Source organism: Chiloscyllium plagiosum, unplaced genomic scaffold, assembly GCF_037043375.1.
Source record: "Chiloscyllium plagiosum isolate Xiang-an unplaced genomic scaffold, Cpla_swu_hap1 HiC_scaffold_5, whole genome shotgun sequence".
Classification (NCBI taxonomy): domain Eukaryota; kingdom Metazoa; phylum Chordata; class Chondrichthyes; order Orectolobiformes; family Hemiscylliidae; genus Chiloscyllium; species Chiloscyllium plagiosum.
In genome coordinates this window covers 54,570,177-54,589,576 of record NW_028270143.1, presented here as the reverse complement: position 1 = coordinate 54,589,576, position 19,400 = coordinate 54,570,177, and the positions used below count along the sequence as shown (strand labels likewise).

The 19,400-nt window shown below is 39.6% G+C and overlaps 1 protein-coding gene across 1 annotated transcript in view; it reads left to right on the top strand.

Annotated features, from left to right (window-relative positions):
- Positions 1–19,400, top strand: part of galnt1 (UDP-N-acetyl-alpha-D-galactosamine:polypeptide N-acetylgalactosaminyltransferase 1) — a 156,722-nt gene that overhangs the window by 124,374 nt on the left and 12,948 nt on the right. The window contains exons 5-7 of the mRNA XM_043690049.2: positions 4,556–4,763; positions 11,941–12,111; positions 18,884–19,001. Coding sequence (XP_043545984.1) covers positions 4,556–4,763; positions 11,941–12,111; positions 18,884–19,001 — 497 coding nt within the window. The remainder of the gene's footprint in view (positions 1–4,555; positions 4,764–11,940; positions 12,112–18,883; positions 19,002–19,400) is intronic.

Here is a 19,400-nt window from a genome sequence, read left to right as displayed (position 1 = left end):
GGAAAGATGTTGTGAAACTTGAAAGGGTTCAGAAAAGATTTACAAGGATGTTGCCAGGGTTGGAGGATCTGAGCTACAGGGAGAGGCTGAACAGGCTGGGGCTGTTTTCCCTGGAGCGTCGGAGGCTGAGGGGTGACCTTTAGAGGTTTATAAAATTATGAGGGCATGGATAGGATAAATAGACAAAGTCTTTTCCCTAGGGTCGAGGAGTCCAGAACTAGAGGGCATAGGTTTAGGGTGAGAGGGGAAAGATATAAAAGAGACCTAAGGGGCAACCTTTTCACGCAGAGGGTAGTACGTGTATGGAATGAGCTATCAGAGGATGTGGTGGAGGCTGGTACAATTGCAACATTTGAAAGGCATTTGGATGGGTAATGAATAGGAAGGGTTTGGAGGGATATGGGCCGGGCGCTGGCAGGTGGGACTAGATTGGGTTGGGATATCTGGTCGGCATGTACAGGTTGGACCGAAGGGTCTATTTCCATGCTGTACATCTCTATGACTCTATAACAATAACGATTGCAAAAGAAAACATGATAGCGAAATTGAGACTATGACTGATGAGCCCCCTGCACGTGAATCCTAGGATATTAAAGGGAGTAGCTGCAGAGATAGTGGATGTACTGGTAGTAAACTTATAGGAATCCTTACATTCTTTAAGTCCCAGAAGATTGGAAAACTGACAATGCAATACCTTTTATATATTAAAGTAGCCTCTTGGCCAGTTAGCTTAACTTTCTCATTAGGAAAATGTTACAGTCTATTACGAAAAACCATTTAGCAATATGTAATATGGTCAAGCAGAGTTTGTGGAGCTTCTTGAAAAGGAAATTATGCCTGACAAATTTATTGGAATTCTTTGAGATGGTAACACGTAGGACAGATAAGAATATATTTGGATTTTAAGAAGGTGTTTGATAAGGTAACTTATTAGGCTGCTTAATAAGACCCCATGGTGTTGACAGGATCTTTTTTCTTTGTGGGAGAGACTAGAACCAGGGGATCTCCCAATTTAAGACTCCGATTAGGAGATTTTTGTTTTGCCTGAGGTTCATTAGTTTGTGGTGTTTCCATTAAATATGTTCAAAGCTGAGCTACCTTTTAGATCAACAAAGGAATAGTACAAAGATTATCAGCAATAGACAGGAAAGTGAAATTGAGACTACAATCACATCAGCCATGATCTTTTCGAATGACAGAGCAAGGTTTGGCCTGTGGTTTCTAATTTTTGTGTTCTGTGTCGCTGACCATAGTACAACTAAAAGTACCTAATACAAGGAATGTGACTGTCACCTGGAACAAGGTATCCAGGTAACTTTCCCATCACTGTTGCATTGAACTGAACTAAGAACAGTGCAGCACAGGAATAGGCCCTCTCGTCCACCAAGATTGCGCTAACGCTTGGTGACTTTCTAAACTTAAAAATCCTTGCTTCTGTGATGTCTGTATCCCTCTATTCCCTGCCTATTCATATCTGTCAAGATGCCTCTTAAGTTGCTATTGAATCGGCTCCCTCTACCACCACCTCTGGCAGCGAATTGCAGGCACTTCCCACTCTTGCTTTAAAAAAACTTGCCTCTCACTTCCACTTTTAATTTAAATCTGTGTCCTTTGTAATTGACATTTCTACCCTGTGAAAAAGACTCCAACTATCCATTCTACCTGTGCCTCATAATTTTGTAAACTTCTATCAGGTCGACCCTCATCCTGCAATGTTCAAGTGAAAACAAACCACGTTTGGCAATCTTTCCTCATGGCTAATATCCTCCAAACCAAGCAACATCCTGGCAATCTATTTCTGTTCATCTCCAGTAGCCTCTACATTCTTGTAGTGTGGTGACTAGAATTGTACACAATATTCCAAATGTGGCCTAACTAATGTGCTATATAGCTGCAACATAACTTCTCAATTTAATATTCTTTGCCCCAACCAATGAGGGCAAGCATGCCATATGCCTCTTGAGCACCCTATCTACGTGTTGACACTTTCAGGGAACTGTGAACTTGTACACCTAGATCCCTCTGTGTGTTGATGCTACTAAGAGGTCTGCCATTTACAGTATACTTTTCTTGAATTAGATCTCCCAAAATGCATCACTTCATATTTATCTGGATTAAACTCCATCTGCCATTTCTCTATCGAAGTCTTCAGACTATCTACATCCTACTGTATCCTCTGGCAATCCTTCTCCCTGTCTACAGCACCCCCAATCCTTGTTATCTGCTAATTTACTAATCAAACCACCCAGTTCTCCTCCAAACCATTTATGTATATATTACAAACAACGAGGATCCTCTCACTGATCAGTGTGGAACACTACTGATCATAGACGTCCAAACAGAAAACAGCATGCCAATGTTATCTGTCTTCTGTGACAAAGCCAATTCTGTGTTCATCTTACCAGCACACTGCAGATCCTTTATGACTTCACCTTTTCGTGTCAGCCTGCCATGAGAGATTGTGTCAAAGGCCTTACTAAAGTCAATAGACAAATCCACTACCCTGCCCTCATCAATCATTTTCGTCCCTTCCTCAAAAAACTCAATCAAGATTGCGAGACACGACCTCCCCCGCACAAAGCCATGCGGCCTACCACTAATGAACCAATATTTTTCCAAATGTGAGATATCTCAAAGAATAATTTCCAATAATTTCTTTACCACTGATGTGAGGCTCAATGGCCTGCAATTTCATAGAATCATACAATCCCTGCAGTATGGAAACAGGCCCTTCGGCCCAACAAGTCCAAACCGACTCTCCGAAGAGTAACCTACCCAGACCTAGTCGACGACTACTCTCCATTTACCTCAGACTAATGCACCTAACCTACACATCACTGAGCACTATAGACAATTTAGCATACCCTTAAACAAAAAGAACAACATTGCCTATTCTCCAGTCTTCTGGGACTTCTCCTGTGACTAAAGAGCATACAAAGATTTTGTACAAGACCCCAGTAATTTCCTCACCTGCCTCCCTCAGCATTGTGGGATAGGTCTCATCAGATCCTGGGGACTTGTCTGCCTTGATGCTTTTCAAAACTCTAAACACCACAGCCTTTTCATATTGACAGACTTAGAATACAACATACCCCTCCTGAGACTTAGCATCTACCTTTTCTTGTGAATGCCAATGCAAATTATACACTAAGAACCTTGCCCACTTCCTCCAGTTCCATGCATAAATTCCCTCTGTCCTCAAGTGAACTTATCCTTTCCCTAGCTACCCTCTTGCTCCTTTCATATGTGTAAAATACCTTTAGGCTTTTCCTTAATCCTGTTTGCCAAGACATACCATGGCCCCTTTTAGCCCTCCTAATTCCTTATTTGAGTTCTTTCTTGCTATCTTTGTATTCTTTAATGGCTCTTTCTGTCTTCAGTTTCCTAAACCCTATGTATGCCTCCCTTTTTGCTCAGTCAAAAACTAACACTGAGCCAAAGTTCCTCGAGTTGCAGATACTTACTGTAACTGTAGTCAGTGGCTCCCACAGCAGTAGTATGCTACAGTTGGAATATCTCAGTGTAGAAGAAACAGCACCATTTTCCATCTCTGGAGTGAGTTCCCACCTGCACCAAGTTCCTAATTTAGAAATCTTTCTTTTTCACACTGAGTCTCACTCTCTCCACTCTGTGCTCCCATTCTGAGAGGTAACCGAACCTATGTAACTTCTTTAAGGACTGGTGACTCTCACCCACATTGTGATGCGAAATTTCTTGCAATCATGCAACCAATTTCAGTGGATAACTATGATCGCCAGGCAATTTCTGCTAAAACTAGGCTTTATAACTGGTTTGCAATTTAAACGTTTGAAGTCAAAGTTAATTTAAATGGATTCATGGTAAACAGCAAATTTAAATTAAGTGTTGGATGCTGGAAATATGAAACAGAAACAAATTGCTGGAGAAACTCAACAGCTCTGGTAGTGCAGTGACCCTTCAGAATATTGATTCTGCTTTCTTTCCAGCAACTACTGTTTTTCAGATTTCCAGCATCTGCAGTTCTTGATTTAATCAAGTAAACACACCTGTTTGGTTCAGTGGCTCGGTATCAAACAATATAGAAATTTGTTTATTCTTGGTAGATATCAGTTTTCAATGCATTTTGTAAACTGGATTGAGGCAGTTTTTTACATGGCAATGAGAGTTTGATAGCAAATGATGTTTGTGGTCACTTTACAGCTGGCATGTTACAGCCAATATGAATTGAGCACATTCACTGCAAATCAGTTCTAGTGTAAAGGTTTTGATGCGCCAGTTTGAAAGCTGTATAGAGGATACAGTGGCCAGTTCAGCATCGCGTTGCAATAAAGAACTCATTTCTGAATCAACAATTTTTAATTCTTCTTTGGAATTCTATTCATGAATTCTTTGTAGAAACTCAACTTTGATATTTGAAAGTATTCAAATGTCAGTTAAACGTTATTTAACAGTTTCATCAAATCTTGTCAAAACGTACTGCTTTATTTGTGCACTGCTGCAGAATTGTTAGTTTTAAAATTATTTTCAAAGGTAATTTTGAACATTTTCAGCTGAACATAATTGCATTATTTTTCAGATTTTTTGAACAAGCCATTAGAGAAATATGTGAAGAAATTGCAAGTACCTATTAAAATTTTACGCATGGAACAACGTTCTGGTTTGATCCGAGCAAGACTGAAAGGAGCAGCGGCTTCTACAGGACAAGTGATCACATTCTTGGATGCACATTGTGAATGCACTCAGGGCTGGCTAGAACCACTGCTAGCAAGGATTAAACTGGACAGGTAAAAATAATTTCTATAAAAGCACTATGATTAGAGTTTCAGTTGAGCTTCAAATATTAATAACACTGTAAACGTACACAGTAATCAGAAAACAAAGAGTGAGCTTGCACTGGATATTGAATGAATTATTTTATGAATTCAATTACTGTGATGTATAGCCAGCCAGTTTTTTTGTATGTTCTGAAGAAGGGTCACTGGAGTCAAAAACATTAACGATATTTTCTCTCCACTGATGCTGCCAGACCTGCTGAGTTTCTCCAGCAATTTTCAAGTTTTGTTATTTTCAGATTTCTAGACTGCAATTCTTTGTTTTATTTACCTTAGAGATCAGCTTGTGCTTAATTTGCACGGAAGATGTGGTGAGATTGCTCCTGGAACATTATGTATAGTTTTAATCTCCTTATCTAAGGAAGGATACAATTTCCATAGGAGGAGGGCAACAGACATTTCCCCAACTAATCACTAGGCTTTTCTTGAGATTTTTCAATGAGCATTGATTACAGACTAGGCCAACTTTCTCTAGAATTTCGAAGAATGAGTTGAAATGTATGAATTCTTAGTGTGACCATTTGGGTATCCACGCAGCTTAGAGGGCACATTGCTGCCAGCTTAAGTCTATGAGGTGTTGTGTTTAATTTTGGCATCTCCTATTTCTGTTACTGTTGTGTTCAGTGCATACTGTTGCATCTTATATTTTTAAGGTGTTGTTTAAAAATAAAATTAGTAAAAACAAGCTTCAAGGATATAAGATTTCACTTTGTCTGACCAAAATATTTCCTGCATTTATTTTTAATGTCCATTTTATTGGAGCGAATTGCCAGGCTGAGCACATTCAAAATTTTTAAATAATTATGAGGATTTTCTAATCTGCTTATTTAGTAACTTCATTTAGGCGTCCTTCATACCAACTACTTTGTGTTGCTTCCTTAGCTTTTTAGGATATTTGCTACACCTGGTGTCCCAGATTCTCAGCTTTGTGAACTGTGCTATAATTTACAGAATTTTAAAAAAGATAAATGTACTCTATAGTGATTTATTTCCAGATTTATATTATTTTAAATCTTTTTTTAATAGTCCTACTTTCTTAGGTTTTATTCCCTTTTCCTTTTGGATTTCTCACAATAAAGTTGTGATGGACTGTGTGTTCATACTGGGCAGATCAGATTCTAGAGTGCCACCTGGTAGACAATAAGTTTTATTTTTGGAGCTTGTTTATTGTTGGTGGTCAGTCACCGTATTCATAAGAGGCTGCCAGTGTAATTTCAGCCAAAGAACATCAAAGTTTCTTACATACAAGAAGGAAACATTATTGAACTATATACTATACAAGAACTGTGCAAAATTGTCTTATCCCACATATCATACATATAGATTCAACCCTTTATCCTCCCAACATCCTTTTAAGAGATACTCCAAAACTCAATGAAGCATCATCCTGTTTCCACTTTAACATTCCTTGTCTCTTTAACAAGGAACTTTGGCTGTATTTGTTTCTTTCTAGTAAAGTCTTCATTTGCTTGTTGCTATCTTCAGTTAATATCTCTTCACAACCCTTAAACTACTAATACCACTCTCTTATTCCGTAACATGTATTTTTTAAAGTCATGCATATAAATGTAGTTTGAAATAAAAACAGTGCTGGAGAAACTTAGCAACTTTAGCAACATCTGCCATGAAAAAAACAGAACTGTTGCTTTCCAAGTAAAAATCATGTTGTATTCAACATAACTCTGTTTCTGTCAGATGTTGCCAGATTGGCTGAATTTTTCTAGCACTTTCTTTTTATTTCAGACCTCCAGCATCTGCCTTACTTGCTTTAATTAGCTTTTGTTAGGTTTAATTGGTTTAATCTTGATTTAATCCCTTGGGCTCATAGTATAAAAATACAAATGTAGAACACAGTATCTCAACTGAGTTAAATTGAACAGAATAAACAATTTAGCCCATCAAACCTGTTTTGTCGTTCAATAAATCCACACACCATCTTTGTTCATATTCAAAGTTTGTGAGAAGATTTGTAGCTCGGGTGCTCGTTGCTGTGGTTCTGTTCGCCGAGCTGGAAGTTTTTGTTGCAAACGTTTCGTCCCCTGTCTAGGTGACATCCTCAGTGCTTGGGACCCTCCTATGAAGCACTTCTGTGGTGTTTCCTCTGGCATTTATAGTGGCCTGTCCCTGCTGCTTCCGGTTGTCAGTTTCAGCCGGTCGCTGTAGTGGCCGGTATATTGGGTCCAGGTCTATGTGTTTGTTGATGGAGTTTGTGGATGAGTGCCATGCTTCTAGGAATTCCCTGGCTGTTCTTTGTTTCGCTTGCCCTATAATGGTAGTGTTGTCCCAGTCAAATTCATGTTGCTTGTCGTCTGCGTGTGTGGCTACTAGGGATAGCTAGTCGTGTCGTTTCGTGGCTAGTTGATGTTCGTGGATGCGGATCGTTAGCTGTCTTCCTGTATGTCCTATATAGTGTTTTGTGCAGTCCTTGCATGGGATTTTGTACACTACATTAGTTTTGCTCATGCTGGGTATCGGGTCCTTCGTTTTGTCCATATTGCTCAATCCATATGGTCAATAAGACTTTGTCAATTTCCAGTTTTAAATTTAACTATATTCAAGCATCGGTCACCAGTTTTGGAAAAAAACATTCCAAACTTATACCCCCACCCTTTTAGTGAGGAAGGTTTTGCTAGATTCACTCCTCAAGACTGGCTCTAATTTTTAGCATCTACCCTAGACCTAGTAACCTGAAGGACTGATTCTTGTGCTATTAAAATTTGTAATCATAATTTAGCATGCACAGAGGATACTACCTTATTATGCTCTTGATGCTGATTGGATATTTTAGTTTGTATTTGAATCAAGGATTAAGTTAGAGATATTCGATCTGCATAGAACCTGATTCAAAAGGCAAACGCAGCCTGTAAAGAGAGAGCCAATTTCAATCTTTATCACTGATTGAGAGTATATAGGCACAAAAACATCCAGGAACACTGGCTTTTGTAGAGTTATACAGCACGGAAACACGTCCTTCGGTCCAACCAGTTCATGCTGATCATAATCCCAAACTAAACTAATCACACCTGAATGGGCTTAGCCTATATTCCTCCAAATGGTTCTTATTCATGTACTTATCTAAATGTCTTTTCAACATTGTAACTGTACTCATGTCATCCACTTCCTCTGGAAGTTCATTCCACACGTAAATCACTCTGGTTTAAAAACAAAATGCTTTTCATGTCTTTATAAATTTTTCTCCTCTCATCTTAAAAATATGTCCCCAGTCTTGAAATCACCCATTCTAGGGTGAGTATATGACTGCACAAAGTGGAAATCTAAAATTAAAAACAGGAGTTCCAGAAATACTCAACAGATCAGGCAGATTCTGAAGAGAAACAGTGTTAAGTATCCAAGTCAATGACCCTTTTCGGGTCTAAGAAAAGATATACGAATAGTTGGACATCCAGCATTTTTTTTTTAATCAGTGGATGTTTAAAAATATGCAGTGACAAATTCATCACCAGTTTGTCAGATAAGTATTTACACCTGCCAACATAGGGATTGCAATTTTAAAAACAATGAGTTTAGTTTTATCAAACATTGGATAAATATCAATCTAGGGAAATTTCAGAGTTTCTCATTGTCAGCTGTAATGAGTTATCCTGTGCAATTCTCCACCCATCACCTGATTATGTATGCCCTTGCTTGTATGGCCCACCACTTGACTTGAATTACTGAATTAGCTTTATGTCAGATGTACTCAAATGAGTACAGTGAAAAATTTACAAGTCTCCATTTACAGCATCATCTTAGGTTCAGGGTACCTAGATGCAGATTCTTCAGTACAAGTTTTTAGGAAATATATTAGAAAAATAAATAATTCAAAAGTCCAGCATTCTAGATAGTAGGAATAAATTAGACAAGTAGAGAAATAAGTTCAGAACAACAGTTCTTCCCACCCAGTCCCACCTAGCCTCCAATCTGCGCCAGTCTTCACCTTGAGGTGCTCAAGGCTGGGAGACCACTTTGGAATCTCCTTGAGGCCAGAAGTCCATGCTGAGGCCATGCTAGGCCAAAAGACCACAGACCACTGAGAGACTGCCATGCCATGCCAAGCTGGGCTGAGAGACTGCCACTCCAGACCGCGAGGATGCCTCACCAACTCCACGCTGAGGATTCAGAGGCCGGGAGTCCGAGGGTGCATTGAGACCAGGAGTCCAAAGCTGAGAAAAAGAAACAATACAAAAGAGAACAGAAGAGAAGGAAAAATAAATCGATTGAGGGGACAAGCTCCAGTTGAAGCACCGTCTTACTTTTGTTTTGAGCTTGAGCTATTGTGTTCAAGTACCTGACACAGCCAGTAATCATCCTTTGTAAAGAATCCGGTTGAGGGAATGCATGTGGTGACATACACATTGAATGCTGGAAAAGGCAATGATTTAAGGAACTGAATACCTTGGAGGCATCTGTAATCAAAGATTGATCCAAAACATGAAGGTGAGATTTCAATAAAAGTAAAACTGGACAAGTTGAGGGAAGAAGTATTGCTATGAAAGTAAGGCTTTGGTAGATACCTGATCAAGTGCAGCATATTCTCTATTGCAAATTCACATGGAAAATGATCAAAATCCAGTTGTCAGCCCAGAATTTATGATTGCTACAAATACTGCCTAAATACTGAATGATAACTTTTGTGTTCTGTGCACTTGAAGATTACTCCAAGGAGCAAAACTGAGAATGTAGATGCAATTTTCCCTAGTCTTGTTATAGGACATAGTTTTCGTCCCAGCAGCCAATGTAGTGAACCTTGTCTGCAATGCAAAATGTCAGTTCCTTCAAGTATAGAGACCAAACTATTCCATATAAAATGAGACAATTATAGCAAGATTTCTTGTTTCTAATTCTCCTCAATGTCTTCCTACTTGCTGGCTGTACCTGAGATTAATTTTCTCTGTCCTTGTGTGAATATGCCGAAATCCCATTAAACATTAACATTATTTTTTTAGAAGGCATGAAACTGAATTCTGGTTTTCTGTTCTCACTACCAAAATGCATAAGTCCATGCTGCTTCACATTATAATCCATCTGCCACCTTGTTGCTCGCTCATGTCACCTATCTGTATCTCTTTGCAGCCTGTTTTTGTCCTTCTCACAGTTTGCACTCTATCCAGTGTTGTATTGTTAGCAGGCTTGGATACTTTTGTTGTTTTGTCTGAGCAATTGATATCAATTGTAAATAGCTAAGGCTGAGTACAAGTCCTTGCAATACACTATTAATAGCAACCTGCAGTATTTTGAAAATTACATTACTTATTCTTTCTTTCCGTTAATTTAAAAGGCATTTGGATAGGTATATGAATAGGAAAGGTTTAGAGGGATATGGGCCAAGTGCTGGCAAATGGGATTAGATTAATTTAGGATATCTAGTCAGCATGGACAAGTTGGAGTGAAGGGTCTGTTTCTGTGCTGTACATCTCTATGATTCTATGCTATCTGTGCAAATTACCCTCTACCCTAAAGGTTCTTGTGTACCAGCCTTCTTATTAAGATGCTAACATTTAGAAGATTCATTAATAGTTTTTAACCTCCCTTCGTGAATGTTAGATGGACATTTGATTCTTAACATAGGACATTCCTATTTGGACTAGGTCCTATGTTGGCCTGCATTTTGTTCTAACATTATTCAATGTGAGAAGCAATGTATTAAAAGAAACTGAACTAACTTTCTTCCTTAGGCACCCGGTTATCTAATGCTTTTCCAATAACTGAGATTTTATTTCATAAATATTCTGCCAAACTCGTAAGTGAGGAGAAATAAAGGCTATTTTCACATTAATATATTTTAATATGTAATATTATTCTATCCATTTTTATGTTATGGTAATAGTGATTCAAGCCAATGACTGATAGACCAGTAGTAGAGGCTGGTTCTCAAAATGACATTCCCACATGTTATTAAATTTAGAATTCATGTAACTAGACACTTTATCTATTAGCAGAAAGATTTATTTAATAGTCTGTGAACCCAGTGTTGGATGAAGTGGAATTGGTTTTATAATCTGGAGAGATCTTTGAAACGAACATAGTAATCCAGTTCAGTCATTTCTTTTTCCTTTTTTTTTCTGGCTCATCAATAATAAGGAATGTATTGTCTTTACCATCTGAAGCCCATTTTTGCATTCACATAGGTTGGGCTGTCAAATCTCTTGCTCATGAAACCTTAATCTGATTGGCACACAAGTTAATCCACCATCAATATTGCAATAGCTACATCATCCCTCACTGTCATGAAACAACTTTACAGCTGCTTTTCATCATGTCTAAGAAAATTGGTGAAAATCAAAAATATCCTTCTGTCTTTCAAATTATGGTTTCTTCAATTAATTATCAGCTGGTACGTAAGGTAATAATGACATTCCATGTTTTCCTAAAAGGTTTTGATGCATCCTTATTTCCTGTACAGCTATCAAATAAGGAATGTGCAGATAGTTCTTGGATAACTTATAACGTCGCTGAGGAATTAAGGAATGCTATTTTCAAAAACGCTTGTGTCTTCGCAGCGCAATTCTAGCAAGTGATTGTTTCGCGGGCTTCGTTCTGCACGTGCACCAATGTCTGCACTAAAATCTCTATGCCATTCTGTGCATGCGCCAATGTCAGCTGCACAGAGAGCAGCTTTCTGAGAGAGATCCATTGAGCAGCTTCCTGTGTCCTCTGTTTTCTCTTAAAACCATAACACTTTGCCCATTTTCCTCATTCCTCTCTTTAAGCACGCCAGTACATCCATCCTGAGATGTGATATTCTTATCCCGGTACGCTAAATGGAGGGTAACTGCTAAACGTTTGTATCATCTGTTTGAAAGCGATGCCACATTTTGTTGGTCATTTAAATTAATTTTTGTACTCGTCCAGTAGTGGACTGCTAATGCTCTCTGTCTCTTCACGGAATATGTTAATAAGAGTTTATTGGCAATATGAGAAAGAAACGTGTTTGCAAAGTTAAAATACTAAAAACACTGAATGCTTAAGTAAACTTGAAATAATCCCTGATATGTTGATTCGTCCCTGAAAAGAGAATTTAACTTTTTGACTTCTTTTTACTGTATCCTTTCAATGCCGTATCACATCTATGAAGTATATTTATTTTACTCCATTTTCTGCTTTCTTAAACCTGCTTTTGTTTCATCAGGAGTACTGTGGTGTGCCCAATAATTGATGTGATTAGCGATGACACGTTTGAGTACATGGCAGGGTCAGACATGACCTATGGTGGATTTAATTGGAAATTGAACTTCCGCTGGTATCCTGTACCTCAGCGAGAAATGGATAGGAGGAAAGGAGACAGAACTATTCCAGTTAGGTAAGTAGGTAATGTGAGTGGAGCATTCAAAAATTATTGGGTATGCCGATGTGATTAGCAATAGGAACTTTGAAAATTATTTTGCTGTTCATGTTTGGAATCATTCAACTTGAAAACATGACTTAAAATGTCTGTCGTGTCTGCTTATTTGCATGTGCTGACAAAAGGAATGTTAGGAACAAGTATAGATCAGTTGAAATAAAATTAACAAGTTTCACAAGTAGAGCAAAAGCTAATAAATGGTCAGTTTACGAGTTGCAATACCTACACAGTCAATAGTTTCTCATTGTAATTTATTTGAAGTCAGGCTTTAAGAATTTCCACTATTAAGTGCTCTCCTTGGAGAGAATCAGGGAGGAGATCTGTTAGACATTTTCAAAATTGTCAGTGGGATGGATAGAATAGATGGGGTCAAGCTGATCCTGCTTGTTCAAGGAACAAGCATAAGGGCATAGATTTAACGTGGTCTACAAAAGAGGCAAGGTAAAGTGAGGAAATACATTTTTACTGGCAGAGCTAGGACGTGTGGTGGAGATGGGTAGAATCGAAGCATTCAATGATTAGTTGAATAAAAATAATGTGGGACTAAAGCAGAAGGTTGCATCAGGTAGTGATGATCATTTAACAAACTGGTGCAAACATTGAACTGCTGCATCCTGTACTGTAACATTTCTGTGATTCTAATTAAAATGCTGTCTATTCATGTACAAGAATGGAAATAAAAATCTTTGTGCTTCACCTATTAGAAGGAATTATAGCTGTTCAACTAAAAATGACTTGCAAGGGAAACTTTAAATTCTAATAAAATTCCTGGTAAGATAAATGTTCTGAGAATATGACTAAAATACGGGCAATTAAATATTATGAACATACTGAACACCCTGTAGCATGTTGATGATTATATAATTGTTAGAATGGCTATGGGATAATTGCATTTAAATCTGCACTTTCACTAACATAGAACGATACAGCGCAGTATAGGCCTTTCGGTCCTTGATGTTGCGCCGACCTGCGAAATTAGTCTGATGTCCATCTAACCTATACTGTTCCATTATTATCCATATGTATGTCCAATGCCCATTTAAATGCCCTTAACATCGGTGAGTCAACGCTGTTGCAGGCAGGCCATTCCATGCCCCTACTATTCTGAGTAAAGAAACTATCCCTGTTATCTGTCCTAAATCTATCACCTCTTAATTTAAAGCTATGTCCCCTCGTGTTAGCCTTCACCATCCAAGGAAAAAGGCTCTCACTGTCCACTCTATCTAACCGTTTGATTATCTTATACGTCTCAATTAAGTCACCTCTCAGCCTCAGTTCCCTCAGCCTTTCCTGATAAGACCTTCCTTCCATACCAGGCAGCATCCTAGTAAATTTCCTCTGAACCCTTTCCAAAGCTTCCACATCCTTCCTATAATGAGGTGACCAGAACTGCAAGCAACTCCAGGTGTGGCCTTACCAGTGTCTTTTACAAGATTAGAGTGGTGCTGGAAAAGCACAGCAGGTCAGGCAGCATCTGAGGAGCAGGAAACTTCGATTTTCCTGCTCCTCGGATGCTGATGGCCTGCTGTACTTTTCTAGCACCACTTTAATCTTGACTCTGATCTCCAACATCTGCAGTCCTCACTTTCGCCCGGTGTCTATTACAGCTGAAGCATGACTTCGTGGTTCCGAAACTCAATCCCCCTACCAATAAACGCAAACACACCATGTGCCTTCTTAACAACCCAATCAACTTCTAGTGATTTATGCACCTGGACACCGAGATCTCTCTCTCTGTTCATCTACATTGCCAAGAATTTTCCATTAGCTCAGTGCTCTGTATTCCTGTTACTATTTCCGAATTGAACTACATCACACTTTTCCGCATTAAACTCCATTTGCCACTTCTCAGCCCAGCTCTGCATCTTGTCTATGTCCCAGTGTAACCCACAACATCCTTTGGCACTATCCACAGCTCTACCTACCTTAGTGTCATCCACAAATTTACTAATCCATCCTTCTCTGTCCTCCTCCAGATCATTTATAAAAATGACAAACAGCAGTGTCCCCAAAACAAATCCTCATGGCACACCATTGGTAACTGAGCTCCAGGATGAACATTTCCCATCAAGCACCACCCTCTGTCTTCTTTCAGTTAGCCAATTTCTGATCCAAACTGCTAAATCACCTTCAATCTCGAAACTCCTTATTTTTGCAACCTTATCAAATGCCTTTCTGAAGTCCATATACACCACATCAACCGCCTTACCTTCATCCACCTATTTTGTCACCTCCTCAAAGAGCTTATTAAGGTCAGTGATCAAGACCTATCCTTCACAAACCTGTGTTGACAATCCTTTAGCAAATTATTCCTTTTCAGATGATTATAAATCCTATCTCTTACAACCTTTTTCAACACCTTACCCACAACTGAAGTAAGGCTCACTGGCCTATAATTACCAGGGTTATCCCGACTCCCCTTCTTAAACAAGGGAACAACATTTGCTATCCCTCAGTCTTCTGGCACTACTCCTGTCGACAATGATGACATAAAGATCGAAGCCAAAGGCTGAACTATCTCCGCCCTGGCTTCCCAGAGGATCAGAGGATAAATCCCATCCGGCCCTGGGGTCTTATCTATTTTCAGATCTTCCAAAATTGCTAAAACCTCCTCTTTGTCAACCTCAATCCCATCTAATCTTGTAGTCTGTATGTCTGTATTCTCACTAACATTGCCCTTTTCCAGTGTGAATACTGATGAAAAGTATTCATTACGTGCTTCCCCTATGTCCTCGGATTCCACACACAACTTTCCACTACTGTCTTTGATTGGCCCTAATTCTACTCTAGTCATTCTTTTATTCCCGTCATACCTAAACAAGGCCTCAGGGTTTTCCTTGATTCTATCCGCCAACAACTTCTCATCCCCTCCTGGCTCTCCTTAATCCTCTCTTTAGAGCTTTTCTGGCTAACTTGGAACTCTCAAGCCCCCTAACTGAGCCTTCGCGCCTCATCCTCACATAAGCCTTTGTCTTCCTCTTGACAAAAGCTTCAAGTTCTTTAGTAAAGCATGGCTCTCTCTCTCTCGACAACTACTTCCCTGTCTGATAGGTGTATACTTACCAAGGACTCTCAGTAGCTGTTCCTTGAATAAGCGCCACGTTTCAAGAGAGTCCATTCCCTGCAGTTTCCTTCCCTATCCTATGCATTGTAAATCTTGCCTAATCACACCATAATTGCCTTTCTCCCAGTTATACATCTTTCCCTACAGTATATACCTATCCCTGCCCATTGCTATTGTAAACATAACCGAATTATGGTCACTATCACCAAAGTGCTCACCTACTTCCAAATCTAACACCCAGCTGAGTTCATTCCCCAGTACCAAATCCAATATGGTATCACCCCTTGTTGGCCTGTCTACATACTGTGTCAGAAAACCCTTCTGCACACATTGAACAAACATTGACCCATCTAAATTACTTGAACTATAGTATTCGCAGTCAGTATTGGGGAAGTTGAAGTCCCCCATAACAACTACCCTGTTATTCTAATTCCTGTCGAGAATCATCTTTGCTATCCTTTCCTCTACATTCCTGGAACTATTCGGAGGCTATAGAAAACTCCAAACAGGGTGACCTCTCCTTTCCTATTTCTAACCTCAGTCTAAACTACCTCAGTGGATGAGTCCTCAGGCGTTATCTCAACTGGTGCAATACTACCCTTCATTAACAATGCCACCTCCCCCCCGCCCACCCCATCCCTCTACCATCTTCTCTATTCTTGCTGAAACATCTAAATCCCAGAATCTGAAACAACCATTCCTATCTCCCCTCTAGCCATGTCTCTGAAACGGTCACAACATCGAAATCCCAGGTACCAATCCGTGCTGCTAGTTCACCCACCTTATTCCGAATGCTCTTGGCAGTGAAGTACACATATTTCAAACCAGCATCCTGATTGCCACTGCCCTCTCGCGACCTTGTAGACCTATCTCTGACCTCACTACCCTGAACCTCCTCCTATACATTGGAAATACAATTCAGGTTCCCGTCCCCCTGCTGCATTAGTTTAACCCCCCTCCGAAGAGCATTAGCAAATACCCACCCACCCCCCCCCCCCACCCCAGGATATTGGTACCCCTCTGGTTCAGGTGAAGACCATTCTGTTTGTAAAGGTCCCACCTTCCCCAGAAAGAGCTCCAATTATCCAAGAATGCAAAACCCTCCCTCCTGCACCATCTCTGCAGCCGTGTGTTCAGTTCCACGCTCTCCCTGTTCCTCGCTTCACTAACATCTGGCACGGACAACAAACCAGAGATAACAACTCTGTTCATTTTAGCTCTAAGCTTCCAACCTAGCTCAGATCCCCACCTTTCTTCCTATCTATGTCATTGGTGGCCTATGTGGACCACGATCTGCTCTGCTCCTCTTCCCCCTTCCCCTCTGAGCAACAGGGACGGACTCTGCACCAGAGACCTGTGCCCAATTGCTTACCCCGGGTAAGTCATTCCCCCAAATCATATACAAAACAGTATATATGTCATTGAGGGGAACACCACAGGAGATGCCTGCACTGCCTGCCGGTTCCCTTTCCTACCCCTGACGGTAACCTATCTATCTTCTTCACATGGCTGTAGAGTAACTACCTCCCTGTAACTCCTCTCAATAACCCTCTCCGCCTCCAGAATGATCTGAAATTCATCCAGCTTCAGTTCCCTAACACGATTCTCGAGGAGCTGGAGTTGGGTGCACTTCCCACAAATGAAGTCAGCAAGGACACTGGAGGAGAACCTTACCTCCCACATATTGCAGGAGGAACATTCAACTGCCCTAACCTCCATTCCCGCTATTCTAAATTCCAAAATAGACTGCCAGATAAAAAACAAATGAAACATAAAAACAAACACGAATCCTCTCACCAACTGACGCACATAACTTTTTTTTGTTTGGGGAGGATGGGTGGGAGACACTACCTGAGTAGTGTTTTGGGTAAAGCACCCGCCCAAATATGTGGCCTCATGACCTTTCCAACTGCATCAAAGAACTGAAGAAAAACCGGAACTAAAACAAATTTAAACTGTACACTCAAGTATCACGACAGGCTCCGCTGCTGCCTGGAGACCTTGTGACCTCTGACTGCGTCCAAGAACTGGGAATATCATTTAAACATTCCTTTAATAAGGCTTCTAAATAAAAAATGCATGAGGCCATGTGTTTGTTTTGAACTTAACATTTTAATTTAATCAACAGCAAGAAAACACTTTCTTAAAAAAAAAATTGCGTCATTTTTTCTACTTACTCATTTTCTCTTATTTTTTCTCCATTCAAAATATTTCTCCTTGCCCAGGTAAAGTTCTTCTGGTACTAGGTGCATTTTGATACTTTATCCAATCAAATCTTACTGTTCACCACCAAGGCTTACTCCACAATAATTAGCAATTTAACTACCAAGACATCACAGCATGTTTGATCCTGCTCTTCTCGCCATTCACACCTTCAGTTTGGGGATTGTCATGGATAGTAAACACGATTGGCTATTGGCAAGTAGTGAAGAGTGTCACACAGATGTTGATCCATGACGTCATTGGCCGTGAGGAATCAGGACAGGTCTTCCCCACAATCATCCTCGCTTGGTGAGACCGGTAGTCACCAGATAAACTTGCTGGTTCATCATGACAGTCATAGAATCTTTTCTGATTATTTAGCAGATATCTTGAATGCATTAATTATATAGGCAATTTCAAACTGTAGTAAACCTCAAGCTCTACCATGAACACATACATCAAAGTTTAATGAAACTACTTCAAATAGGAGAATAACAAAAGGAAAAATGTTAGTAAACTAAATATAGAAAATAAAACTGAACTCTTATGTTTTACAAACAAGCTGTGTGAACTGAGTAGCCTTGCAGCCTATGAAAGATTGGAGAATTAGAGTCATAGTATGATTCCAAACAATGCTTTAATGTTTGACGGACTATAAACTGTTTACAATTGATGTGTTGGCAGAAAAGAGTTGGTCACCCAAAAAGAGGAGTTACTTTAAATTTACTTCAAGTCTAAGAATGCAAGTGATTTTAGAAAAATGTATTATTTTCCATTAAGAGTATTTGGGGGAGCAAAATTTGTATATGTAAAAAATAATAGAATTTGAGTCTTGTGGCTGATTGGAAGTGCTGTTGAGGTGTTTGAAATGGAATTGCATGGTTCCAAGCCTAAAAACAATTTTTTCCCCAACTCAAACCATCTTTTAAACCATACCATATCTGACTTCAGTTGAGGCCTAAAGGTGAAAAGTCAACACTTAGCAAAGGTATTTGGTTGATTCCCTAGATAAGATAAAGCACCAAACCTCACTGGCATTCTGCTTTACAGCTTTCCCTTCAGTTGATCAGCAAACTCAGTAGGTGCTTCGTGGCAAGGGCTTGGTGGATTTACATCAGTGTTGTTACAATCTCCTCCTAATCTAGGTTGGCAGCCTGAGAAACCTCCACTTTTGGGCACCCTCCCACCATCCCATGACTTCTCTCAAAGTGCCGTTCCAACCAGGAAGCTTCAAATCGGTTTTCTTTTCCCTCTGAGAATGTGTCCCGTCGCTTGGTCTTGCAGGCTTCGTTATTCTTCTCCCCTCTGCAGCTGGAAGCCCAGTGTGTTGTGATTGTAAAACTCAAAGATTGTGTGTAGGAGTCCGAATTTCTGGGTTCCACACAACCTTCTGACCTATTTGTTCCTCCAGGTCAGGTTTAAAAAAGCTCATTAACTTTATCAATTTTAACATTTTGTCTTTAGAACTCCCACCATGGCAGGAGGACTGTTCTCAATAGACAGAGATTATTTTGAATTAATAGGAACATATGATGCAGGCATGGATATATGGGGAGGAGAAAACCTGGAAATTTCTTTCAGAGTAAGTAAAATGTGTTTTTTTAAAACAAACAGCTTAATCTTATTCACTAGCACAAGATAGAAGATTTATATTCATGCTCATGGACTTTATTCCTTATCTGTTGGTATTTTAAAGGGTTTACCTATTTTTGGCTCCTTAAAGATTAGAAACTTTCTCAGTGGTACTAATTCTTGAGTGTCCATCTTAGCTCAATCGTGGTGTTCCGAATCATTAGGTTGTGGAGTCAAACCCCAGTCCTATAATAAATGCATAATCTGGACTGTCTTATCAATACAGCACACATCACTACAGTCCACTTCACTCCCATCTTTGTCCTGATCAGATAATAATCCAAAGACTCACTTGTCTTCTCAGATGGATGTAAAATGCGTCGTGACACTTTTAAAAAAGAGCACTAAA